Here is a 26,842-nt window from a genome sequence, read left to right as displayed (position 1 = left end):
ATAAATTCATTGCCAAGGCCAAAATAACCGTGACCTTTGTTAGTTTGTTTTGTTTTTATTAATATTCGATAGGTAGATATTAAAGGTGACCGACGAAGCTCATAGGAATATCATCACAGAATACCTACTTAATATCGTCTACCCGTAGGTTCCGTGCCTAAAAAGGAAATACGGAACCCTTATAATATGGTCATTTTGTTAATTGACCATATTCTACTTGAACTTGTAGTGGACTGTGGTCAATGGTCATGTTTGTTGAAGGACAGAATGGGCGTTGGAGTCGAAAGGGGGCACTGCGTCTTTGCAGTTTGCCCACGGAGTGAATGCCTAAAAATTGTGAAACTAAAATATATTTTTTTAGAAAATCAATGAATTAAAAATAAAATATGTCAAATGAGTGTGGTGCCCCCCGATCAAGTTTTTTATATTTCTGTTCAGGCTTTAAAGACCTGAAAAGTAGCTCATTTTAATTTTTAAGTCACAATATCATTTGTTAAATAATATTTTGTGATACACTAAAAGCTAGAATCCAGAGCTAAAACTTAAAAAATTTAGTCAACGTCAAACTCATGTCATGTCGGAAGTCATTGTCAATGTCAAAACCACATGTGAGCGTGACGTTTGTAATGTATTGCAAACACATTGCAAATTGCAAACCAGCTTATTTTCTTCATTTTCTAAATAAACTTACTAATTTCTAGAGTTTGTTTAGCTACGTTAGGAATATAAAAGTGAATTTCACCGTTTAAGATGTCAGATGGTCAATTTAGCGATTATGAAGAAGATATATCGAAGAAGGTTAAGACGGTCCGGGTATGTGCTAGTTTTCACTTTAAATTTAATAATTTCCTTTGTAAAGTGCCTCCTGTAAGCTTAAATAAGGTGCAAAAGCCATGGAGCACAACAATAAAGTGTAAATGGAACAGATGTTCATTACAAGAGCTGCTAACAAAAGTAAAACACCTTTTACACAAAACACAAGCAATAATATTTTTGTAGTCTTGCAATATTTGTTCTACATATGCATGAGAAAAAACTAGGTAATTACTAATTATACCTAAGTTAATTTTTTTTTTCATAGTTTGCAGAGACCCCAGAAATAAAACAACTAAGCAGTGAGGAAGAGGAACTCAACTCGGACGACTATTTCTATGATTCAGATGAACATACCGGAAACTCAAGGAAAGAAAATGTCAACGCCCAAAATCCAACAACAAAAGTGACCTCATACCAGCCTACAGAGAAACTGTTCAAAAGGTACATAAATAAAATAAATGTGGATAAATATGAACCCGCTATAAATGAAAGGGCACAGAAGTTCATGGATCTAAATGATCGAAAGTTTGATAACGAGAGGATAAGAATAAAAGACAAACATGACAGAGCTACTGCTGAACAGGTGATGGATCCTCGCACTAAAATGATTCTATTCAAACTTTTAAACAGAGGAATTATCAATGAAATAAATGGATGCATTTCCACGGGCAAAGAAGCCAACGTATACCATGCGACTTCCAAAGAGGGAAGAGATTATGCCATCAAAATCTTCAAAACGTCAATCTTGGTGTTTAAAGACAGAGATAAATATGTTTCCGGTGAATACAGGTTCAGGAACGGCTACTGTCGGTCAAACCCACGTAAAATGGTTAGAACATGGGCTGAAAAGGAGATGAGAAACCTTGTAAGGCTATTCAACGCCCAGTTGAATGTTCCAGAACCTATAATTTTACGCAGTCATGTTTTAGTAATGACTTTTATGGGAGAAAATGGCTGGCCGTCTCCCAAGTTAAAGGATGTTGAGATATCGCAGTCCACAGCTAGATCATTGTATAGAGACTGTATCACTATGATGTGGAAAATGTTCAATATATGCAAGCTAGTGCATGCAGATTTGTCAGAGTTTAACCTGTTGTATCATGAAGGAAACGTTGTTGTGATAGACGTATCACAGTCTGTTGAGCATGATCATCCACATGCTTTTGAATTTTTGAGAAAGGATTGTACGAATATCAGTGATTTCTTCAGAAAGAAAGGTGTAGCTACTTTAACTGTTAAGGAGCTGTTTGATTTTATTACTGACACATCAATAAATGAAAGTAATCTTGAAGAGTGCTTGGAGAAACTTTCGGAGAAGGCGGCGGCTAGAAATTTTGAAGAGTTGACAGCTCAGGAGCAAATTGAAGAAGAGGCCTTTAAGAATATTTATATTCCAAAAAGACTTACTGAGGTAAATATTAACTTGCTTATACTTTCTCAACTGTAACTGGCCTATTGCAGTGAAAAATAATTTCAAAAAGAATATTTTGTGTGATTGCAGTCAAGTGCAAACCTATTTGTATATTCTTGAAAAATGTATGGATCTTTCTTTCTAATCCTAATTATGATTTAGAGCTAAAGAGATAGGTAGGTACCTAATTTTTTTATACAATAATATTACAGTAGTATTGCAAAATTCTCTGATATTTAATTTAGAAAAAATTGTACTTGGTTGTATTTGCATAAATGAAAACTTTTGATATTATAAAAGTGTTCTGTAGACTACTCTTTCAAATTATTTTCTTTCAAATTAATAATTTACTCTAACAAGTGTAAATTAAAGATTTATAACACCCCCAACAAGTGAAGGTTATAATAACTAGAAAAGAGCTAATAACTTTCAAATGGCTGAACCGATTTTCTTGGATTATAGCTTTTTAGCTACACTCTCAATCAAGCCACCTTAAATAAAAAAACTAAATTAAAATCGGTTCATTAGTTTAGGAGATACGATGCCACAGATAGACACACAGATACACACGTCAAACTTATAACACCCCTCTTTTTGGGTTGGGGGTTAAAAATAAGTGAATACATTAAAAAGATACGACATTGAAAAGACAATATGTACATTAAAAAGATTAATAATATTTTCAGGTAATCAACTATGAACGTGATATAAACAAAGCAAAGAAGGGGGAGACAGCAGACTTGGCATATAAGAAGATTGCAGGTTTCAACGAAGACCTGACAGGCACCGTGGACCGACCCGACATTCTACAGGATGATGCAATATCTGACAGCGGCTCAGAGAAAAGTAGTGATGAAGAGGGAGATGAAAACCGTATGTATATTATTCTTTCATACTAGCTTTTATCTTCGACTTTGTCTGCATGATATCAACAGCCTAAGCTCTTGAGGATTATGCAGCTATCTACCAGTGAAAGAATTTTCAGAATCTGCTTATAGTTCTGGAGATTTCACTCCTACAAAACAAACAAACTTACAAATTGTACCTATTTATAATATTGGATTAAACTAGCTAATGCCCAGCATGCATTGTAATGTGACTTACGTACCACCTAATTGTACGTTGTTTATGCCAGAAACTATCAACAACAATTTCAACAACAAATGAACAAAGTTTCAAAAGAATTCAATGAATGAATGAACCTGGCACCTCATTGGCTGAGCAACGCGCATTGTCACCCGAGAGAGCGAGACAGAGTACAACTTTTCTTCTGTAATGTGTCCCACAATACCTTTTTATTTTTAGGGTTCTGTACCTTAAAAAGAAAAACAGAACCCTTATAGGATCACTTTGTTGTCTGTCTGTCTGTCCGTCGTGTCTGTCAAGAAACCTATAGGGTACTTCCCGTTGACCTAGAATCATGAAATTTGGTAGGTAGGTAGGTCTTATAGCACAAGTAGGTACATCAATTAAAAAAAAAAATTAAAATGTGTTTTAATTTTCAAAATAAGGTAACTATACCAAGTGGGGTATCATATGAAAGGGCTTTACCTGTACATCCTAAAACAGATTTTTATTTATTTTTATGTATAATAGTTTTTGATTTATCGTGCAAAATGTTGGAAAAATACCTGAGTACGGAACCCTCAGTGCGCGAGTCTGACTCGCACTTGGCGGGTTTTTGTAATCACTCCTAAGTAAAGATATAAATGTAGATTAAAAATAATTTCAGAAACAAAATTCAAACCCAGTGCAAGGCCTCGTGACGAATCGCCTGAGAGTAAAAAAGCGAGAAAAAAAGCAGTCAAAGAAGACAAAGCTGAGAAGAGGAAATCTAAAACAAAGAAACATGTAAAAAAGAGACGGGACAAAGGTTGCGGTAAGAAATAATACAGGTTTACAGATATTATAAAAAAATGTTGTAAGTAATATTATATACAGTGTATACCGATTTTGCTGTTGTATTATTTTAGACCTTACTAGAGGATGCCCGCGGCTTCGCCCGCATGGATTTCGGTTTTTTAAATCCCGTTGGAACTCTTTGATTTTCCGGGATAAAAAGTAGCCTATGTCCTTCCCCGGGATGTCTCCCAAGTCTGTACCTTTCATTAAAATCGGTTCAGTGGTTGGGCCGTGAAAACGTAGCAGACAGACAGACACTTTCGCATTTATAATATTAGCATGGATTAAAATGTCCAGCAAACAACTTGAGCAAAAGCGCAGTATCGATTTATAGATCTATTTGAATTTGACAGACTGAAGGGGATTTCTAGAGAGGATGCAATTGGTTGCAATTGGAGGTTGGCGCATCAGGGCAGACGCCCCTATGTGCCAACCTCCCACTATGCTTTTTTGCTCAAATTATTGTTTGCCAGGCACTCTGTGATGATGCAGTTCAAGAATGAAACAGGCTAAGGGCCGGCGCACATATGGCGGAGCGCAGCGCAGAGCATTTTTCACAGTAAAAGTATTATCGACATTGTCCTCATTGAAATAAATCTAAAATCAATTATGCATCCGTGCGGATACTCGCGCAGTCCCGCGCGTGCTCGCGCATTCTCTGGTAGAAATTCGCGTAATGTGTCACACGATTAGAAAACTTCGCGGGCATGCTCTGCGCTTGCGCTCCACCACGCCCCGCCATATGTTTCGCCGGCGCTTAATCGTAATTGACAGCAAATTCTGCTCCTTGATTGGTTGAATTCGCTGTTCACAATTATTTCACAGCCAATCAAGGGGCAGAATTTGCTACCGAATACGTTTTTCTTTCACAATCGGGGGAGCTGATTGGTCTGCTCTAGACAGTGGACACCGCGCCTTAGCGTTCTGGTACAATGCCCTTAGAAAACCATTACGGCAAACTTGTCGAACTTGTCTTCAGCGATATTTTTATCGCTGAAGAGTTTTAGTTGACCTTTTTATTCAAGAACTTTAGCGTTAAGCATCTCACTCATATTCGATGGTAAGTGACGATGCAGTTTAAGTCCAGCGCTAATCTCGAAGTAAGTTCAGTAACTCGAAGCTTCAAAAGGGCTACTTAAACAAACCATACTTTGACTTCAGGAAAATAAAAAGCCTTTTATGTATCTTTATTGTAATTTCCTTTATTTATAAACATAGAAAATTCAAACTTACACTTTCAAATAGGGTTTATGTACAATTTCATTAATACACTTTTTGTTTTACTCATAATTGTCATCTAGATTGGTTGAATTAAATTTTGCGTTTGTATGAACATTTATATAGCGACAGAATTGAAGACTATAGTCTGTATGTGTGGCGTGAAGCATCCGCTATATTAAACCAGTTTTCGCAGCTTTTAATCAATCGGATATACGCGTGGCGCAACACATTTCCTATCTCTTTATTGTGCGTTATCTAATGTTCATACAGAAGCGAAATTAATTCAATGCACACACAAGCAACTTTTGTCTCCCACGGTACAGTTTCATCCCCCGCATCAAGCCTAAGAAAAGTCTCCCAACTATCGCGTCTCAATATTCGGGCACTTTATACAAAGCTATAAACTTGATTGGGAGACAAATTGTTGTGCAGACGAAAGTTGTTCGTGTGTACGCTTTAATAAAGTACATTCGATCGAGAAAGTCCTTTTTTGAAGTAGAAGTCAAATATACCAACAGAACCAAAAACCTATTGTTGTAGATACGTAAGTACCTATTTCTAATTCCACGGGAATAACAAAATCACATATAACTCTTTATTCAGAGTTATTCTAAATTAAATTCGATAAGTACTTATACCTATGAATGTTAAATACTAAACCTAAGTATTATAAATACATTTAAATATAACTAATGTGATAAACTTAGTATATTACTGAAGAATACATTTAGATATGTTTTTATAACTGATTTCGCCAAAACCAATAAATATATTCTTAATAACTAATTTGTGTATTAAATAATAATCACTGAAGAGAAATATCACATCAGACAAAGGGAATTTCAATAATTTAAGGTTTTCTTCAACCTTGGAAAGACCAAATATTGCGACAAGACTATAAATGTACTTATATGCACATACATAATTTGAATTTATTAAACATTAAAATAACTACATTATTTCATCACCAATTCAATGTTATTATTAATTTTCCAAACGTTTTAACTTTTGGAAGGTAAACCTGCAGACACTTTCTGTTGAAAGTCCACTTGCACTAGTCTTTATTCTTTCTTTATTTGTATCGGGAGTCAAAAAGTAAACCATAAATATAATTGTTAAAAATAAATAAAAATGCACATTGGAATGCAAAAACATCTTGCTCACATTTCTTAAAAAAAACTCTCCGAGCTTACGAATTAAAACGTCTATTGCCAAAATACCTCACATCAAACCCATTCTGAACAAAACAAGATCTTATTATAAATTATCACATCTTAAACTTACATACATTGATTTGTACTGGTACCTAAGTGATGGGGACAAATAACTATGGACCAAACACTTATAACATGCCACGCGACATGCGAGTCAAACCAAACTTTGATCACACTTATATTATAAAGACGCACTAATATTATAAAGGCGAAAGTTTGTATGTGTGTGTGTATGTTTGTTACTCCTTCACGCAAAAACTACTGGACGGATTTGGCTGAAATTTGGAATGGAGATAGACAATATCCTGGATTAGCACATAGGCTACTTTTTATCCCGGAAAATCGAGGAGTTCCCACGGGATTTCAAAAAACCTAACGCTAAACCTCCACGCGGGTGAAGTCGCGGGCATCGGCTAGTTCGCTAATACAAAGTGTAGTTATCATGATCAAGAACGACAATAGATCATCGAGTGTTTGTTGTGTGGTCATTGAAATTACCTTCTAGGGTTTTATTTATACTATAATGATATGCGCAGGCGACGGACTATTGTCAAAATTGATCACTTATGAACTGCATCGCGAAATGTGTAGGGCGTAAAAGTGTTCCTAAGCATGGAGCTGGTAGGCAATCTAATAGGTGGAAACTGGCATTACAGCATAATCATGAGGTTTCTGAAGTATAATTGTGGCTTCATTTGATTTAACTCAATACTTGGTGTGATGTCACATGGGTGGCATGTTACAAATGTGTTTCTATCATTATTATCACAATGAATTACTCAAGTAATGTTAAATTTCAATAATCACGTCGCAAAACGCCATCTTAGGCCCATGTAGCACATGAATCTGACAGTGACCATGATACTGACCATGATGAGGATTTCATACCAAACGGAACTGTTCTCAATGTCGAGATATCTGATAAGGACGTCCGGTTTGGCGAAGTGGCAGTACACGTCTTTGCAGTCAAGTTTTTTTCTTCCGAAGCCGAATACTGTGAGGATCATAGCCACCACACCGCACCTGAAGTAATTAAACAAGTGTAAATTAAAAATTTATAACACCCCACAAGTGACGGTTACAGTAACTAGAAAAGAGCTGATAACTTTCAAACGGCTGAACCGATTTTCTTGGATTATAGCCAAGAACACTCTCGATCAAGCCACCTTCCAAACAAAAACAAACTAAATTAAAATCGGTTCATTAGTTTAGGAGCTACGATGCCACAGACAGATACACAGATACACGCGTCAAACTTATAACGCCCTTCTTTTTGGGTCACTTTGAATGTCATTTGATTGTGTAAAAATATTGATGAGTTTTTTCTACTTAATAACTTATTACCAAACATTTATTTGCGGTTCCAAAACATCGCGCATCTCGCTCTTGAATACGTTGCCCCGTAAATGCGGATCAAGCTATGCTTAAAAACAACAACTAGGAGTTACCGTAGACAGCTAGAAAGGTAGGTATAGTAAAACAGTCTTTGATGTATCTACCTTTTCAGTTTTTCTTTTTGTAATCCGTAGGTTGGTACTATTGTTTTTTGTGGTGTGCAAGGATATAGGTATATACCTGATGAAGGAAGTCTTCATAATAATGTTCATCATGAGGGGGATTCTGTGAGCGAAGTCAAAGCCGTAAATGGCCAGCCCGAGGAACGGGGCGATCGCTGCTGGCCCGATGGCGCATCCATTCTGAAATAATAACAAATTAACAAGTGTAAATTAAATATTTATAACACCCCCGACAAGTGAAAGTTACGCAGTAACTAGAAAAGAGCTGATAACTTTCAAACGGCTGAACCGATTTTCTTGGATTATAGCAAAGAACACTCTCGATCAAACCACCTTTCAAACAAAAAAACTAAATTAAAATCGGTTCATTAGTTTAGGCCACAGACAGATACATAGATACATACAGCAAACTTATAACAACCCTTCATATCCATTTGCCGATCATACAGGAGCCAATATACTGAGTTACTCCGATTATGAAGTAGAAAATGGTAGGTACAGAATCAGTGTTCAGATTCAGTTGTCCTTGGACAAGTAAGCTAAAATTTATATACCCTGACCATAAAAGCTGATCCATGGCCATCTCGATGTTGCCAATCATACAGAATACGACTAACCTAACCACTGAACCGTGAACGGCACTCCGACCAAAAAGAATGCAGTGGTACAGAAAAAATTGGTAACCTAAAATATGCCTTACCCTGACACTGAAAACTGATCCGATCGCCATCCCGATGCCTTCAGACACCAGGGAGACGATGTTGGCGATCAAACAGAACACGATGAACCTGGCCACGCCGAAGGGCACTCCCACCATGAAGAACACAATGGTACAGAATACCATGTTCAGAGTCAGCTGCACTGGGAGTTTGGACACAGTCAACGCGGCATAGTACGGCGGTAAGCTGTACCAGCCGTTGAAGTGTTCCTTTTTCACCAGCTTTACTTCTTGGGGGTCTAAAAATAAACATATTATAATCTTTATTTGATAAAAATATAAGGTTTACTCACAAAAAAAAAATCCCAAGCAAAGTTCTACTATGGGAAGCCAGTCTTTCGATTTAGGATTATGGTTTAGATTTCGTTCCATTCTTCTACTCACTTGCTTTTCCATCAATTTTGAAATTTAGTTGTATCGAATCTCTAGGCTGGTGTAACGATGCGTTCATCTATTGAAATCGAATGGGGCATGGGCTTGGTGCACAATTTTACAATAGGTAACAAAAATTACTGATTAACTATGAAATAGTTGTTCTTCCTAAGGTACGACTTTTTTCTCCGATTTTACTCTCGTTTTTATCCCTTTTGGCCCATTATAATAATCTGGACGAAATATTTATTGTAAGAACATACACATATCCCAAATAGACGGCAGTACTCAATAGGGCATCCTATATTTGAATGTTAATTTTTTTATGTAACTAGATGGAGTTGGAGCGAACGAAGTTGCACCTATCTGAAAATTATTTCTTTTTCTGAATTTTACTGTGCGCTTATATAAGTAATTATATAATATGTATGTACTCACAAACTAAAACCGGCACCATAATTTGCGTGTACGAGAAGAATATGACGACACCAACGCACAGCTTGAGGTGGTTGAACATCTGCGAGCCGTCGTTGGCCGTGCCGAAGAAGCATAACCCGACCAGGACGGCGCACATCACGTGGTGGATTGTCTGGATCCATAACGCTGAAACGTAGAACGTAAACGTATGTTAGATTTCTACTGCTGGAAAAGTCCTGTTCACCAGACTTTAGTGCGCAGCTTTTTTATGGATGTCTGGGCTATGCCGTTGGGAAGCGAAATGAGTCATAAAACTTCCAGATGATGTCCAGCACGTACTAGTGGAATGTAGCAGATACAGCGTGCAGAGTCTTGTGCGGAGATATAGCATTAATAGATTTGACATAGGTAGTTTTACGAGTCTGTTAAGTACACCGACAGCAGAAGGATTCAAGTCTATTATTGATGTATTTCTGCATAGGCAGTAATAGCTCTCCACTTGTATCTGTTGCATTCCAATATGTTATTTAGAATGTAATTGTGATTGTAATTTAGGTCACGATGGGGCTGGCGTGTCCGTGTCGGGCAAAAGTCCCAAAAAAATAAAGATTAAAAAAAAAACTTCTATGAAACACACATAAGATAGCAACTTTTTATTTTACTTGGCTTCATGTACAGCCCATGGACGACACAAGAGCCCAGAAAAAGTTGTTAGGCAGCAAACCAGAGAGTCGTAAATGCCGAGGAAGTGGTTGGTGGATTGACGAAATGGAGAAGGACACAAGGGTTTTTGGGGCTTGGAGCTGGAAGGAAGCACTGCATCCGAACGACTCCGAAGGCGAAGTTTGACCAAGCCGAGGCCTACCCAAGGTTGTAGTAGGTTGATAATGATTCATGACCTTCATATTGACAGACTTTTTAATTGGAACGGAGACTTTCACAAGTTCACTCGGAGACGGTAGGTCGAAAATGTTTAAAACTTGTTTTAAAATAAAGTAGAATTAAAACTAAGGTTGATATCTATAGTGCTCACTTTGACTTTTCTCAGACTTAAGACACTGTTAAAACGAGACAGCGTTATACCGCTGGCATAAATCTGTCTCGTTTTAGTCAAAGAGCGCTCTAAGTATAGATTTCAACCTAAGTGGGTGGGCTAGGTGTTGTACAACCTGAATAAGCAGACAGATATGTGCCGTTATTACTATGCTTATGAATCTTATGATTGGTATAGAATTTACAAAACTTTATTATGTAGATTAGCTACTCTAAAGTATGACTAGTGACCACCAACCGCGGTTGTTTATATGCAAATAGATCTATAACGATACATCCGTGTGATGATTTACCATTGTGATTCATTGAGAGGTATAATAAATTCCTAGACTGCATTAAGTTGCAGCTATTGGAGATCTAAACTATTCTTCTTTGTTTCAAACATGGTCGCTACCAATATTCAATCAAGGTTGCTAATGGCTACTATTTTGAACGCTATTTGAGTGAGAAAACCGGCCAAGTGCGAGTCGGACTCGCGCACCGAGGGTTCCGTACTCGGGAATTGTTTTCGACATTTTGCATGATAAATCAAAAACTATTATGCATAAAAATAAATAAAAATCTGTTTTAGAATGTATAGGTAAAGTCCTTTCATATGATAACCCACTTGGTATCTCAATTTGAAAATTTAAACACATTAATTTTTTTTTTAATGATGTAACCACAAATTCACGGTTTTCAGATTTATTCCTTTACTTGTGCTGTAAGACCTACCGATCTGCCAAATTTCATGATTCTAGGTCAACGGGAAGTACCCTATAGGTTTTCTTGACAGACACGACGGACGGACGGACAGACAGACAGACAACAAAATGATCCTATAAGGGTTCCGTTTTTCCTTTTGAGGTACGGAACCCTAAGAAGTGTCGCGCCGTCGGCGTCGATTGTCTTTGTCCACCGCTGGACATCTAGTAGAGACTTCCACACGCCACCGTTTGCGCCATTTGTTTCTTCCTTCTTCCTGCGACTCCTTTGACATCGTTTGTCTACCTAGTGGGAGGCCTGCCAATGCAACGCTGCACTTTCCAGTTGGTTGCCATTTAGCACCTTGAGACCTCAACGTCTATAGCGCCTTTGAACTATATGCCTTGCCCATTGCCTCTTCCACTGCGCAAGCCATTGAGCTGTCGGTTACTCTGGTTCGTCGAATTCGTAGAGAAACTCCGAACTTGGCTCTCTCCATAGCCCCCTAAATACCTTTCAAAATGAACTTTCTTGTGTTGCCCATAGTTACCCCACACTGTCATTTTTTTTTTCTCTCGTCTGGCTTTACACTGATTAGCCAATGTCAAGTTTGTACTCGTAGTTAATTACAAGTTACGGAAACTATATGTATAAGTATGGACTTCGTCTGTGCCGGCGCCCGCCGACATACACGCGGCGCCCCCTTAGAGCGCTTCCCAGTCAGTTCCATCACCAATAAACACCAGCAGAACACGAAAACCGGCCACTTCTAACAAAAAACACTCCAAAAAAGCACAACACGCGCGCCAGCAAACGCCACCACAGACGAAGTCCCTGTCATATATTTGAATATTAGATAACTTACAGCTTAGGTGTCCTACATACGAACAGAAATAAACTATGCCATCAAATTACGTTTGACCTAAGCTTTACCCACTTATTGAAAAGTAGGTGTCTATTTTAGTTTTAAAATAAATATCTATTTTTATACGAAGGTGAGAATTGCATACTAAATTAGATTTTAACAAGCCTCAAAGGTTATTAACATGCTAAATTAACGGTGAATTTTTTGTATAAAATTCTTGACTTATAGAGGTCGAGCTGTCAATTAAGTTCAAAGTAATTTTCTGAATTTTATTTTTAAACTATCTAGTTTTTGAACACAGTTTTGTCTATATGTAGGTAAGTAGGTTTTGTGGTTAGATTTTAGGCTCTACACATAATTTTTTTCTCAGAAATCTACTTAGCGGAGTTGAAGTACCTACCACAGCATACTTACCTTACGTCGCCACAATTTAGAAAAGATGCAGTGTTTTGTGAGGCTGCGAGTAGGTGCGTAGACCAAGTCTATTTCCCTAGGATAAATAAGTTGGTACAAATGACAGTCGAGATCCTAATGTAACAAACTCGGTGATAGCCCCATTACGCCATGGGGATGGTACGGGGATACTGTAACGCGATCATTTGTTGGGAACTTTTCGTCTAAATTACATAGGTGCTACAAGGAACCCAAAGCTTAATTTGCTATAATCCGCCAAACCAAAGAAATCTATATGGTCCAACATGCAGCATGCGACATGCACCGCCCGCCCTCCCACTGATAAACATGCAGGAAGAGCCAGCCACCAAGCAAACCACACGTACATAGGTGCTGTCAGGATAAGGAATAGGACTGCAGTAAACATTGTAAAATAAATCTAAAACATCATCATATTATATCTTACATAATCATATATCTTTAAAACAAGAGTAAATAGGCACCTTCTGGGTAAACGCGTCCTATCTTAGGCCACATCATCACTTTCCATCAGGTGTGATTGTAGTCAAGCGCTTGCCTATAATGAATTTTAAAAAATCCTTACCTTGCCGATTCCTGGATATCTGCACCATCATTCTAACTAGCAATATCGAGAATTGCTGGAAGTAAGTCGTTGGATAACTGCAAGTCGAGTTCGATATCTTCATCCACGCCATCGAGGAATCGTCTCTCGACAACTGACTCAAAGACGTCGTTGATTCACTGTCTTCATTGTACTGTTTAACTTTGTACGTGCATTTCTCATTTGATAATACTATTTCTGTTTCCCCGCATTCATCTTCTATTTGGTAGCAAACTTTGAGGTGCATGTTGTTTATGGGTTCCGTTGGAACGGTGTCTACTTTGGCCGATTTGTACAGTTTTCCGTTCAATATTTCGTCACACAGCATCTTTATGTTCTGCGCGGTTTCTGTTACTTCTATTACTGTAAAAGATTAAAAAATAACAATATAAATTAACAATTTTTTATTAGAAATAAGCGAACTGCAAACGAATGCTCATGAGAACCCGTCGCACTGAGGAAGGTTGCATTTTCGATCACCTACAACGAGGATTCCTCAACGAGTTTCCACGGTTGATATCAAAGACAAGATAGGGCGAAAAAAGATCATCTAGCCATCAAAGAAGAAAGTTCGATCCGATGATATAAGAGATAGAACCTCAGAAATGAAAATTGCAAGACTGAATTTGGCAGGTTGTAATAAAAAGTAAGTATTACAAATTGAATAAACAGAGATTTTGTATTGAATAAACAAAATCTGACCGCTGTTAGCAATCCACCCAAATTTTTTTTGTGGTTGGATTTGTGTCTTCGTTGGGTAATCAAAAATGGTTCAAAACGTTTAAAATATAAGTTAAATTAAGTTTAGTTAGATAATAAACCTTACTGAAATCTGCGGGATTGTGGTGCCTTGGGCAAGCCAGACCGATGCTCTGCAGATGTGGCACCATCGCGTCTGTGTCGCCCTGGTAGATGCAGCAACCGTCCGCTAATATATACGCCTGAAATTAAACAAAAATAAGATCAAATTAAAAAAATCGGCGAATTACGAGTCGTACTTACACACTAAGGGTTCCGTGCCATCGTATAAGAAATAACATTTTTAAATTTATTTTAATTTTTATGGCAGCCATTTAAAAAAAATATTTGTTGTTATAGCCGCAATGGAAATACACATTATAGGAAAATGTCAACTCTCTACATGTTACCACAGTTTTACTAGTTACAGACAGACGGACGGACGGACAGCGGAAGCTTAAGGGGCATGAGACGGGCCTGCCCGCGAAATTCAAATTTAATTTGGTTTTTCGCATTTTTTAAACTAATACGACAACGCAGGCTTATGGCATTTTCAATTGCGACAATGGCAGTATCATCCTCACAGGTTTATATAAAATTCTTTACTTGAAAGGGCTGGACCCTTTAAGAAATTAGCTGTACCTAGTATCGACTAATTCTGACACATTAGTCGATACTAGAGCTAATTTCTTAAACTGGACCCTTTCAAGTAAAGATTTTTATATAAACCTGTGAGGATGATACTGCCATTGTCGCAATTGAAAATGCCATAAGCCTACGTTGTCGTATTAGTTTAAAAAATGCGAAAAACCAAATTAAATTTGAATTTCGCGGGCAGGCCCGTCTCATGCCCCTTAAGCTTAAAGTTTTACACAAAAACTTAGTAGGTAATCTGATTAGTATTTTTCCGAAAGCCAATTAATGTGTTTTTAAAAACAACACATTCAACACGTTTGGCAAACTAATAAAAATACCGCGTCAGTTTATTTTTAAACTTGATATTTACCTGCCTATCGTATGTAGGTAGTAGGTACATATAACCACGAAATACTTAATAGTACCTTTGCAAGACCAAACAATTACCTATCGTATTTTAGCCTAGTCAAATAGCAGATAATTCTACCACCCGGTTCAGAATGCTAAATTCCAAATGAGTCTTCAAAAGTATCAATCTCTTAACCATCAAAATGATTCGATATGCATTTTTCTTTACTATTCCCAGTACCTACCTAAGTAAGTATATCGATATTTCAGCTCAAGCAAAACCAATGAAACATTTCGTCTCTTTTGGTTACTCAGTTACTGGTTTGGTTACTTTTGGTAACGGCTTTCCCAACCGGTCGCTAAGCCTGTGTCAAGTGCTTTCAAAGTAGACGGTCAATCTACATTAAATTCTTACCTAAATGACTTTGACTTTGATCATCCAACCTTCAGATGATGAACTTCTGTTCCAAAACAGGCAGGAATGATTTTTTTGTTGGCCATAACAGTCGATTTGATGCACGCTACGATTTCGTGCATGTCAAAATAATGGACCTCGGGGTTACTTAATCACCTATGTCTAATGAAACAAAATACTTATCAAATCAAATGCGATCAATTATATTAAATTATCTTTTATACTTTTGACAGCTTGATAGCCCTAAATGATGGTTTTAAAGAAGAGAAAAAACATGGAAAATACCGCCCAACCGCCCAACGCGAAACGTAAATTGATATTTAATAGCCAGATCTTGGAATATTATAACCACCTACCTGCTCATGTGCTATAACTGTGGCCTAATCAAAGTAATCTAATAATAGACCATCGTTAGGTTATGGAATAATATTTATAAAAGTTTTTACATGAGAGGTTTGGGTTTTTAACGCTTTAGGTTTAGTTTGGTAACCCTTACTTTTTATAGAGTTTAGACATTTAAATGGAAAACGACTTTAGAACTAGTCCCAATAGCATCCTTCCGAAAATACCGGTCAATTGCGAGTTGAACTCGCACATGAAGGGTTCCGTATTCCGTACCATTGCACAGCAACCACCTCTAATATTTTGGTGGGCACTGGACCACTGTGGCAGACTATGGCCTAACTCTTTCCATTCTGAGCGGAGACCCGTGCTCAGTAGTGGGCCGGAGATGAGCTGATCATGATGCATCACACTTCACACTATCACACTAATATTATAAAGGTGAAAGTTTGTATGTGTGTGTGTGTGTGTGTATGTCTGTTACTCATTCACGCAAAAACTACTGGACGGATTGGGCTGAAATTTAGAATGGAGATAGATTATACTCTGGATTAGCACATAGGCTACTTTTTATTCCGGAAAATCAAAGAGTCCCCACGGGATTTTTAAAAACTACATCCACGCGAACGAAGTCGCGGGCATCAGCTAGTAGGCCAAAGGCACCATAAGTCATAACTACCCCATGAGTGGGTCAAACAATAGAAGAAACTAGGCACTCGGTAAATCACAAGCCTTTGATTTATCTTAATTATGTAACTGGGAAGCTGCGCACCGCACGCTATCTCTCACGTCAATCAATGGTGCTATTCAATTATCTGAATCATAATAAATCTTAATAACATGGATTCCCTTTGTAACCATTGTATTGAAGCCGATACTGATCATTAGTTATTTATGTACTACATGAATCGATATTAAAAATTACTATAGGTATAATTTCATAATGTGTAAACAAGTGTAAATTAAAAATTTATAACACCCCCGACAAGTGAAGGTTACATTGTAGAAAAGAGCTGATAACTAGAGGTTTTGATTCCCTTTACGGCTGTTGACAGATACGACAGACAGACACAGGAGTGATCCTATATTTTAAGGGTTGTTACTTTTGAGGTACAAAACGTATGCGTCTTGAAAAAATTTTATATAGATAACTTATTCTGATCTAGGGTAGGCAGATTAAACGAAGTAATAACCATAACCACGTCAGGAGGTTAAAATTTTAGTTAATATAAAAATCTTTAATACATTAATTTGTAATTACCTACATAATGAACTTAGAGTATAATTTTCTGACAGCTAACAGCTTCCTATACAGGCTGTTTGGTAATTAGTATATAAAGACGACACGTACCCATGCTACAACGTACTAGGGCACGTTAGGGTCATGAAAACTTTGACATAATTTTTTTTTAAATTTTGTATGGAAATTTTTATAATTTTATTTCGTCACTATACTTCAGCATTGTATTTATCAGATCAAAGTAGCATGGGTAGGTGTCGTCTTTATATACTAATTACCAAACACCCTGTATACCTACCTACACGCCGCAATTAACGCAAAATTGGAAAATTTTGCGTCCATTGGTTTTTTGCTTATAGTCATTAAAGAGTTAAATAACCCGTATAAATTATTGTAGCCACCAGTGCCAGTGATGTCATTTTGTTTTTGTGATCGTAACTGGAGTCTGGACTCTGGACACCGACAACGCCGAAATGACTTGAAATCTTTTGAGAATCTCTTGAAGAGTTTTACTGCTGACCAGTTGATCACAGTTAAATTGACTGAAAATCGTACAATTTTTATTTTTTTTACTAAAAAAAGAATATTAGTCATTTTAATCATGACTAACACTCCCCTTTCCCCTCCAACTAAGCGTTAAGCTTGTGCTAGGAGTGGGTACGACAATAGTTCAACGGATGGGGTTTGAACCTCCGACCTTTCGGTTTTCAGTCCGCTCCTATAACCGTTGAGCTATTGAGGCTTTAGGAGATGGATGGCGGAACTTCCATATATTTAACTAATAGATGATGGGTTAAGGGTCTTTGGAACCCGTGGAAACTCTGATTTCCAGAATAAAAAGTCCTAGCCCATGTCCTTCCCCTAGATGCAAGCTTAAATGTTATACCACTATCTCAGTAACAACTTTCGTCAAAATCGGTTGAACGGATGAGCCGTGAAAAGTTAGCAGACAGACAAACACAATTTCGCATTTGTAATATTATAGTATAAAAGTATGGAGATGTAAATCACTCGCGATGAGTGCCCGACGTAGAACAAGTATACCTACTAACATTTACTAATCTTGTTTTCAGTCCTATTAAATTTATTTCACGAATAAATGAAAAGTTACAACAAGTATATCATATTTCATTTGTAATCTATAAGAATTACGAAAGCCATCAATAACAATTGAGCAAACCAAAGCAAAATACTCGTAAATACATCGCAATATATTATAGCTGATTCGATTTAGATTAATCAAACAGTAATATACGAGTACCTATAACTTATAGGTAATCGTATATGTATTACTGTTTGATTATAATATTATAGGCTATAAGTATTTATATAAAAAACGCACTTATGTTTGTTTAAACATGACAAATGACAAAACGATCAAGAATAATAATTGAAGAGTGCAATCATTGTAAGTACATATATAAAACAGTGTTGAATGAAATCATTACACATCACTCGGGATGTAAGTCATTAGGCATTACTCATTACAATTACAATTACTCTCGTCCATTGCATTTGACCTATTTTTTTTTATCTCTGTAATGTGGTAACTGTCATGTATCATGGTAACATACTGATATAATCCTAACCCATATATTTACAGGGGAATACTGACTGACATATTATCTGCTCCAACCCCTGGGTCAGGAAACTTGTGAGTTTGATTACTTACAGGTTTTCTCAATGCCATAGGACATTAGGAGGTCATGAATTGACACTTGGTAACTATTTTTTTTAATTCAGGTATAAGTTAGCCCTTGACTGCTATCTCACTTGGTGGTAAGTGATGAAGCAGTCTAATATGGGAGTGGCTAACCTGGAAGAAGTGTGGCAGTTTTTTAAAATCCATACCTCTTTGGTTTCTACACGGCATAGTACCGGAACGCTAAATCCGGATAACCCTAATACCGGATTGCTTGGCGGCACGGCTTGCCGGTAGGGTGGTAACTAGCCATGGTCGAAGCGTCCCACCAGGCCACACCAGAGATTTAGAAATTTTAAAATTCCAAATCTCTCTCGGCACCTCCCTCTAATTGAGGTCCCGGACGATATTAGAGTCTAATAATACCACAGCCAGGAAACCCGGAAGATCGTCAATATTCTGAGCGCAGGCAGACTGACACCTTTAGCATCAAAGAGTTGCCCTATAGCCGTGTATCCAGCATCAGAGCGATATCTATGATCGTTAGCGAATCTATTATGACTCCCAGTCTATAAAGAAGGATTACCTAAGTAGTTTTGAACTAGTTATACCGATTATTTATTATTACCGAGATTTTTGAACTGTGTTTGTAAATAATAATACTTAAAAAAAGTAAGTATGAGAAATTCTAACAAAATCTCTTATCCACATGGAAAAATCATGAAAACAGCTATATCTTATTGGATTCCGCAATAGGTTTAATCTTCTACCAAAAAAAGATTGATTTTTTGCTGTGGAGTGCTGAGTTCAGATCACTGGTGTTATTACTTTCCTTTCCAAGTACTTACATGATTAATATTGACACTTTGTATTATATCAACAAAAAAGATCGTTAGCACTGGCCAATACTAATTTAAAGTTACGTTATTTACTTATGTTGTTATAGCGCAATATGTGAATATTAACCTCAAAACCTGTCGCAATAATCCAATAGGTGTTTGCGAAGTCTCAGGTAAGAGGTAGGTACTTACCTAAATAAGATCCATTTAAGTACTAACATTTACTTTTTTACTAAATTAAACCTCCAAAATATTAATCAATCAGCTTATGCCTGCGACTTCGTCCGCGTGGACGAAACACAATTTTCAACCCCCTATTTTACCCCGTTATTGAATTTTCAAAAATCCTTTCGTAGAGGGTGTCTACGTCATACGGTATGATACCTACCTAATAGCTATCTGCATGCCAATTTTCTGCCCGATCCGTCCAGTAGTATTAGTAGAGTAGCTGTGTGATAGATTAGTCAGTCAGTTTTTCCTTTTCAGATTTCAGAAAAGTCTTTACAACAAAAGCAAGTTAGTTCAGTACAAAATCTGTTCTTATTTTCGCGACAGGTCGAGATGGCAATCGGGGTATGAGGCAGGAGGAAGGCCCGCACTTCTGCATTTAACCCGACCCTAATTTCTATCAGTTATTTCTACTAGCGTGATTCTTAGAGACATGACCTGACTGCACCAGAAGGAAGGTAATGTTTTTAACGAACTATAGTAAGTCTCCGCCGCTCTTATTTTGTCTTTGGCTAGAGGCGTGCTCTAAGTTTATTTATCAAGTATCAAGCCTCTAAAAAAATCTGAAAGATTCTTACCTGGTCGAACAGTTCAAAGAGCGATTTTATCGGTTATTTGTACTAGCGTGATTCTTAGACACTCCATATTACCTGGCTGCACCAGAAGGTAATGTTTTTAACGAACTATCCTCTGCCGCTCTTATTTTGTTTTGAGCTATAGGCGTGCTCTAAGTTTATTTATCAAGTATCAAGCCTCTAAAAAAATCTGAAAGATTCCTACCTGGTCAAACAGTTCAAAGAGCGATGCCGGTGGCTGATGTATGGTGCACACCACCGTCCTCCCCTGTCGCGCCAACTGCTTGAGCAGTTTGACGCACTGCACCGTGGTGACGTTGTCCAAACCACTCGTTGGCTCATCGAGGAAGAATACAGGTGGATTGTTCACTAGTTCTAGCGCTATTGCCAACCTAGAAGGTAAAACAAGTGTAAATTAAAAATTTATAACACCCCCGACAAGTGAAGGTTACAGTAACTAGAAAAGAGCTGATAATTTTTTAAAAGGCTGAACCGATTTTCTTGGATTATAGCCAAGAACACTCTCGATCAAGCCACCTTTCAAACAAAAAAAAACTACATTAAAATCGGTTCGTTTAGGAGCTACGATACCACAGACAGATACACACGTCAAACTTATAACACCCCTCTTTTTGGGTCGGGGGTTAAAAAACAATTTTAACGTCTCCATTTTATAAAAGAGTAGGTACCTACAGGTTTCTAAGAGTTTATAAGAAAGAGAGATATGTGACCTAGTTGTGATGACGCATATCAATCGATAGTGATTGTTAAGCAACGTTGACCCACGTTGGAAACTGGAAGTGTGACCGACTACAGAGGTCCGAATTTGGCCTTTTCGTTTACTCCGTGCCTCGGAGAGCAAGTGTGAATGACCTCGTGTGGAAGTCCTTACAAATGCAGTGGGACTTGGGTTGATAATGATGGTGATGATTTTATAAGAAGGTAGTATGCAGTCGAAGTCAGTGTTCTCGATTCAAAACCAATAAATAAAAATGGGTTTAGTATAGTTTTTTTGCGCTTGTACTGGATGGACCTTTAACTGAATCTTGATTAACATTTATGGCTGCAGTACATATTTTACAGTATTTACAGTCACTGAATAATTTATATACCAAGGTACCTAAGCATTGTGTTTGTAGTTAGTTTTTAACATTACCGAACAATGCGTTTGTCATATTTTGCAACGGTAAGTAGGTGAGTAGTTGAATAGCAAAACAATAGTTACATTAACCGATTGTTTATTAATTAGCAATTGCATCAGCGACCTTTATGCTAATATTCATTTTAACCTTTCGTGGTTCATTGTTACTCACAATTTAATGTAGTAACTTGGTTACCTATATAATATAGTAATGGTCCTTGAAACCGTACTTGAAATATATCAGTATTCAATAATAAGTACTCCTCTATAAAACTCTACTTAAGCTAATCCAGTTAGAATTAGCTTAAGTACGGATTCAAATTCCAATACTGCTCTGAATGCTGGGTTCCAAGTTAAAAGGACGAATATAGCCTCCTAATTTTTCGGACGGTAGGTTTTAAGAAGGATATTAGATGCTATTCAGGATAAAATCCGATTCACACCAAGCACGTACACGTGATACGCGCGTAGTGATGCGCGTGAATCCGTACACATAACTGCACGCATTACGTCTACGCGAACGTCCACGCCACGCAAGCGGTACCTATGCCATGTCTCATACAGTTCCATACATTACAACGCAATGGTACGGGCTACGTCTACGCTTACGCGACGCATACGCAGCATGTGTGGCCGGCGCTTTATGGTTTTGACGCATTTACAATCACGAACTGTATGAACTTCTTAAGGAACCGAATGTTGTCAAAATCGTTAAAATGTCAAGAATGGGATGGGCAGGACATGTGTAAGGCAAGGACAAAACAAGAGCCCCGAAGAAGTGGTTGGACAGCAAACCAGAGCCAAGGAAGAACGAGAGGTCGGTTTGACGGAGTGGAGAAAAGCTAGGCCCACCCAGACTGAATTGCTTTGTTAATGATGATGTTTAATGATTAGTACGTAACTTACGTAAAGTATGTAGAGTTACCTTTTCTTCTGTCCTCCAGAAAGTTGATCAGTCTTAGTGTGTTGGTGTTCTAACAAGCCAAGCTGCTGTAGTATTTCCTCTGAGGGAATCTTCACGCCCTTTGGCAGTTTGAACTTAGCTGCGACGTCCATAGCTTCGCGCACTGTCAGCAATGGCTGGAGGAGGTCCTCTTGTGTGATGTAACATGATGATCTTTGGAATTGCTGCTCATCACGTATCTGTCCATTCACTAGAAGCTCGCCTGTGATTCCTCCGGACCTGTTGAAATATTGAGAACCTAGAAATTTACTTCGTCCGCTTAAATGTATTTTCCAAGGAAAAAGAAAAGCAATCGAAAGTAACTGCTGAATAGAAGCTGTGCTTGCTATACCTAAGTACATACATAAGCATCAACAATGTAGCAAACATAAGTTTTGATAGACACACTTCCAATACAAACATTAGAGAGGATGAAGAATGGGCCCTCCGTGAGCGGTGGGACAGATGGTGGTTGGTAGTAATCCCAAGCGATTTTTTGCTACAATCTTGACCTTCGTGTCGAATTTTAGCGGAACTGTGCGCGCGCCGCGAAGTTTTTTAGCACAGCTATCAATTCCTTTTTTCCTGATCCACTGATCTTTCTGCTACAGTCTTTGGGTTACTTTAAGAAACTTATCTGTGATAAAATACTTTAGTCCTGTCAGCTCATAACAACCGAAGGATGTAGCATCATAAGAGTAATCCACGTCGAGTCCAATTGGTGTTACGGTCTTGTACCTTGAGGAACTAACTTAGAGGGGCTTCAGATTAGCGCTTTTTTGCGCGATTATGCTTGTTTTTGTACGTGTAGCGATTGCTATTGACTGAATCACTGGTTCCAGCGAACACTTCAGCATTGTGCATGCGCGTTCGGTATATTGAAGAGCGAAATGTAGCGCGCGTGTGTAATAAACGCGTAGGTATACAAAAACGAGTGCAAAATGGGCCGAAAAAACGCACGCTAGTAACTGCCCTTAGGTATAGGTAAATACTGGTATGTCGTAAATAATATTTATTTATGCCGTGTGGAAAGGGGTAGGTATGGGTTTAGTTAAAACTGCCATACCCCTTCTAGGTTTGCCCGCTTCCATCTTAGGCTGCATCATCATTAACCACCAGGTGAAATTGAAGTCAAGGGTTAACTTAAATCTGAATAAAAATAAAAATATATATATGTTTTACTTACTTGTATCCTGATATAATGTTAAGAAGAGAGCTTTTGCCGGCACCCGAAGGTCCCATAATAGCTATAAGCTGCCCAGACATAAACCTGCCACTGACGCCTTTAATGACTTGTTTTCCGGGCCCTGGGGAAAAAGAAAAATACATTGTGAATTCGCAAACAAAACGAACAAGAAAATAATTATCATACAGTTTTAGTGCGTATGCGGAAGACATGGTTCTCCCTTAATATACTTATTTACGTATTAACATGGTATTATATTAAGTATAAAACAAAAAAATGTTCTGTATCAAGAGACTTCCTTCTTTAATTTAATATTGAGCAAAACTTAAAATGCAAATACTGACTCATTGAGGCTTGCGGATATTTATTTGCGTCTTAGTAAGTTGGTAACTGGACGGATTTTTAGACTAGTGATAATTTTCCTCATACGTAAATAAGTAGGTACCTCTCATCAAAAAAATCGAAACATTTCTAAGCTAAAAGGTGTTTCGATTTTTTTGATGGAAAGTAATACATGTTGTAATTAGAACGCTAGTGAAAACTTAGCGCTTCTATTATTCTACATAAACACAATCTAATACCAATAACTAATGCCTTAAATACTTTTATCTTAAATACTTGTGTTTTAGTGATTTAGTATTTTCAACCCCGCAATGTATAGCATGCAAAACTCGGGGCCAATGTCCCGTCTATAACACCGCATTGACCCCGCGTCACTTATCTTCGCGACGTTCGTTATCCTCTAGCGTCAGTAAGATGTTTAATTTGCAATACATTGCGAACTTTAAAAAAATACATTTATTTTTTTGTACATTTTTTTGCGTATTTTAACAGCTTTCATTACCTACTGTCACCTGTCTTCGTTTTTGCTAGCGTTCAAATTACACCCTGTATTTCTTACTCTACTAGAAATACTTCTGCTAGGTACCTACTTAATTGTTTTGATTCCAGTCAACGTACTTCGCAGGTACGTAAAATATTGGATGGCAACTAATAGTATCGGTAACATAATGTTATGCTGATACTTAATGTAATTTTTTTCTTAATAGGATATACATATTAACTGCTAAGACCTTAATAATATTAAATTTCATATCTACACGTGGTTTAGATAGGTTACACGTGTCTCGTGACATTTGCCTAATTTTTTACAAGATCTCATATTAATAATTTCAATTTAATAAGTAATTAATACTAACACTATGTTTACTTAATGAAGCATACGATTTGATTGACATTTACACTGATTATTTTTTATTCTGATACAAGTTAGCCCTTGACTGCGATCTCACCTCATGGTAAGTGATGATGCAGTCTAAGATGGAAGCAAGCTAACTTGGAAGGGGTATGGCAGTACCTACCCCTAGATAAAGAATAAAGTAGGTAGCCTTCATACACGGTTTTAAAAATGATTATAAATATCACAATTATTCGTCCAACATCCACAGTTATTCCTTCAATATCATCAATATCAATAAAAAATTGGTTGTCTGTAAAGTCGGTTTACTGACGATAGTTGAACGTGACAACAAAGGCCGATTGTGCTTCTTTGTCGCTCGTTCCGCGCTCTCGCTTGCACTTCAAGCCTTACATGGAACGCCTCAGAGCGAGGTAACGCCGCATGAGTCATGTTTTTTCGTGCGTGCAGCCGGCTCTATCGAATTATAAGACGTTGTCACGTCAAAAAAGGAGGTTGGTTGCATAAAGTTGCCCTATGCAATTTGTGGAAACTTGTTTTGAAATCTTTGTTTCGTCCTTTCCCTTGAAATTGAAACACTCAGAACGAGTGACGGCAACTGCGCGGTACCTACTCATACCTAGCGCGTTTAGAGAAAGGACAGGCCATTTGCTTTATGTGTCAACTATCAAAAGAACGGTTTAGCGTACTAAATCGTACTTTATACCCGACTACTTCAAAGCCAAAAGGAAGGATTTTGATTGTAGCAGTCTGTATGTATTTATGAAGGTTTGTATTTATGTGTGTTCCACCGTAGTGCCTAAACTACTAAGTCGATTTTGATGAAAGAGGTGTCAATCGATACGTTTTTATGGTCCGGATTTTTCCAGCTATAACCCATGATTTATTATGCGAGTTCAAATAAGGTATGTTTGGCTATTTAAAAGATATGTAGCTCAAATTTATCTCCGACCTAATATTATAGCGTCGAGTCCTAGTTACAATGGCTGATGGTAATCCGCGTCTCCGCAGTGTAAACGCCTCCATACTCTTGTTAGAGCGTAGTATGTTCCTTGGTTCCTTGTATAATTACAACCTTTTATAAAACTCTGTTGATTAAGAATAAACAAAGGTAAAATAAAAAACTTCTAAAACCAACGTTGGAAATATTTCCGTGGCGCGTTCTGTTTGTTTCAGCCTTTAAAACTGGTAATGACATCGAATACTTGGTCCGAGCAGGGGCAAGTTCAATAACGGTCAAACCTGTCCCTTACAGGTTATGGCGGACTTGCAGATTGTACCTACAGTCGAGCCTAATTCTATATTATAACAGAGTCAATAAGATACAAAAACCGGCCAAGTGCGAAACGGACTCGCGCACCAAGGGTTCCGTAGGTACTCGGGTATTTTTTCCGTCATTTTTGGACGATAAATCAAAAATTATTATGCATAAAAATAAATAAAAATCTGTTTTAGAATGTAAGGTAAAGCCCCTTCATATGATGCCCCACTTGGCATAGTACCTATCTTACTTTGAAAATTGCAATTAATATTTGTTCACGAACACATTTGAATTTTTTTAATGATGTAACCACAAACTCACGGTTTTCGGATTTTTTCTTTACTCGTAGGTACTATAAGACCTACCTCGTACTGTTAGAGACCTACCTACCTGCGAAATTTCATGATTCTAAAATCTAGGTCAACGTGAGGTGCCCTATAATAGATTTTCTTGACATACACGACAGACGGACAGATAGACAACAAAGTGATCCTATAAGGGTTCCGCTTTTCCTTTTTAGGTACGGAACCCTCAAAACGGAACAAAAAGCTTTTATGGTGCTTACTGTAGGTACCTACCATACCATAAAGGTGAGTACGCCATAAAGGTGAGTATTCTAAGAAAGACATTATTATCATTCCAAGCAAGTCAGGCAGCATTTTTAGCGAAAGGCAGTTTTACTTGTTTCTTGTAATGCCTGGTTTTCACAGCGCGAGCTGGCCTGCTGCGGGGTGGTTCGCTAACTCAGTGTTCAACGCTGAATGATTGAGTTCTCAAGTTATTTTTAAAAAAAAATTTTTTTTTAAAGAATATTATCCATGTTAAATGACTAATATTCCCCTTTCCTCTCCAACTAAGCGTCAGGCTTGTGCTAGGAGTAGGTACGACAATGTTATAGTGCAACG

At 37.6% G+C, this 26,842-nt stretch overlaps 2 protein-coding genes across 3 annotated transcripts in view; one reads left to right on the top strand and one right to left on the bottom strand.

The window, feature by feature from the left end:
- The first annotated feature begins 608 nt into the window (after nt 1–608).
- LOC123867938 (serine/threonine-protein kinase RIO1) lies at nt 609–9,597 on the top strand. Of its 2 annotated transcripts, XM_045910261.1 has the most exons (5): nt 609–813; nt 1,082–2,227; nt 2,914–3,100; nt 3,960–4,145; nt 9,584–9,597. In XM_045910261.1, the coding sequence occupies exons 1-4, from the start codon at nt 751–753 to the stop codon at nt 4,115–4,117; spliced, it is 1,554 nt and encodes a 517-aa protein (XP_045766217.1). In that variant the 5' UTR covers nt 609–750; the 3' UTR covers nt 4,118–4,145; nt 9,584–9,597. The 2 variants fall into 2 exon arrangements, with proteins under 2 accessions (XP_045766217.1, XP_045766216.1); XM_045910260.1 differs by lacking the exon at nt 9,584–9,597 and having other exon boundaries at nt 3,960–4,179.
- The window catches only part of LOC123867937 (ATP-binding cassette sub-family G member 1), a 57,812-nt gene continuing 36,338 nt past the window's right edge, over nt 5,369–26,842 (bottom strand). The window contains exons 3-11 of the mRNA XM_045910258.1: nt 23,479–23,599; nt 22,275–22,532; nt 20,414–20,600; nt 14,032–14,146; nt 13,188–13,568; nt 9,610–9,774; nt 8,782–9,038; nt 8,140–8,261; nt 5,369–7,587 (exon numbers count right to left, since the gene is read on the bottom strand). Coding sequence (XP_045766214.1) covers nt 7,368–7,587; nt 8,140–8,261; nt 8,782–9,038; nt 9,610–9,774; nt 13,188–13,568; nt 14,032–14,146; nt 20,414–20,600; nt 22,275–22,532; nt 23,479–23,599 — 1,826 coding nt within the window. The 3' untranslated portion in view covers nt 5,369–7,367. The remainder of the gene's footprint in view (nt 7,588–8,139; nt 8,262–8,781; nt 9,039–9,609; nt 9,775–13,187; nt 13,569–14,031; nt 14,147–20,413; nt 20,601–22,274; nt 22,533–23,478; nt 23,600–26,842) is intronic.

Source organism: Maniola jurtina, chromosome 9 (assembly GCF_905333055.1).
Source record: "Maniola jurtina chromosome 9, ilManJurt1.1, whole genome shotgun sequence".
NCBI classification, from domain to species: Eukaryota; Metazoa; Arthropoda; class Insecta; order Lepidoptera; family Nymphalidae; genus Maniola; species Maniola jurtina.
This window is presented reverse-complemented; position numbering and strand designations above follow the sequence as displayed.

Excerpts from the sequence above, each read along its gene's own strand:
- LOC123867938 (XM_045910261.1), top strand. The coding sequence starts at position 751 with ATGTCAGATGGTCAATTTAGCGATTATGAAGAAGATATATCGAAGAAG. Across the intron at positions 2,228-2,913 it reads TTCCAAAAAGACTTACTGAG|GTAATCAACTATGAACGTGA; the intron begins GTAAATATTAAC and ends TAATATTTTCAG. Across the intron at positions 3,101-3,959 it reads TGAAGAGGGAGATGAAAACC|AAACAAAATTCAAACCCAGT; the intron begins GTATGTATATTA and ends AAATAATTTCAG.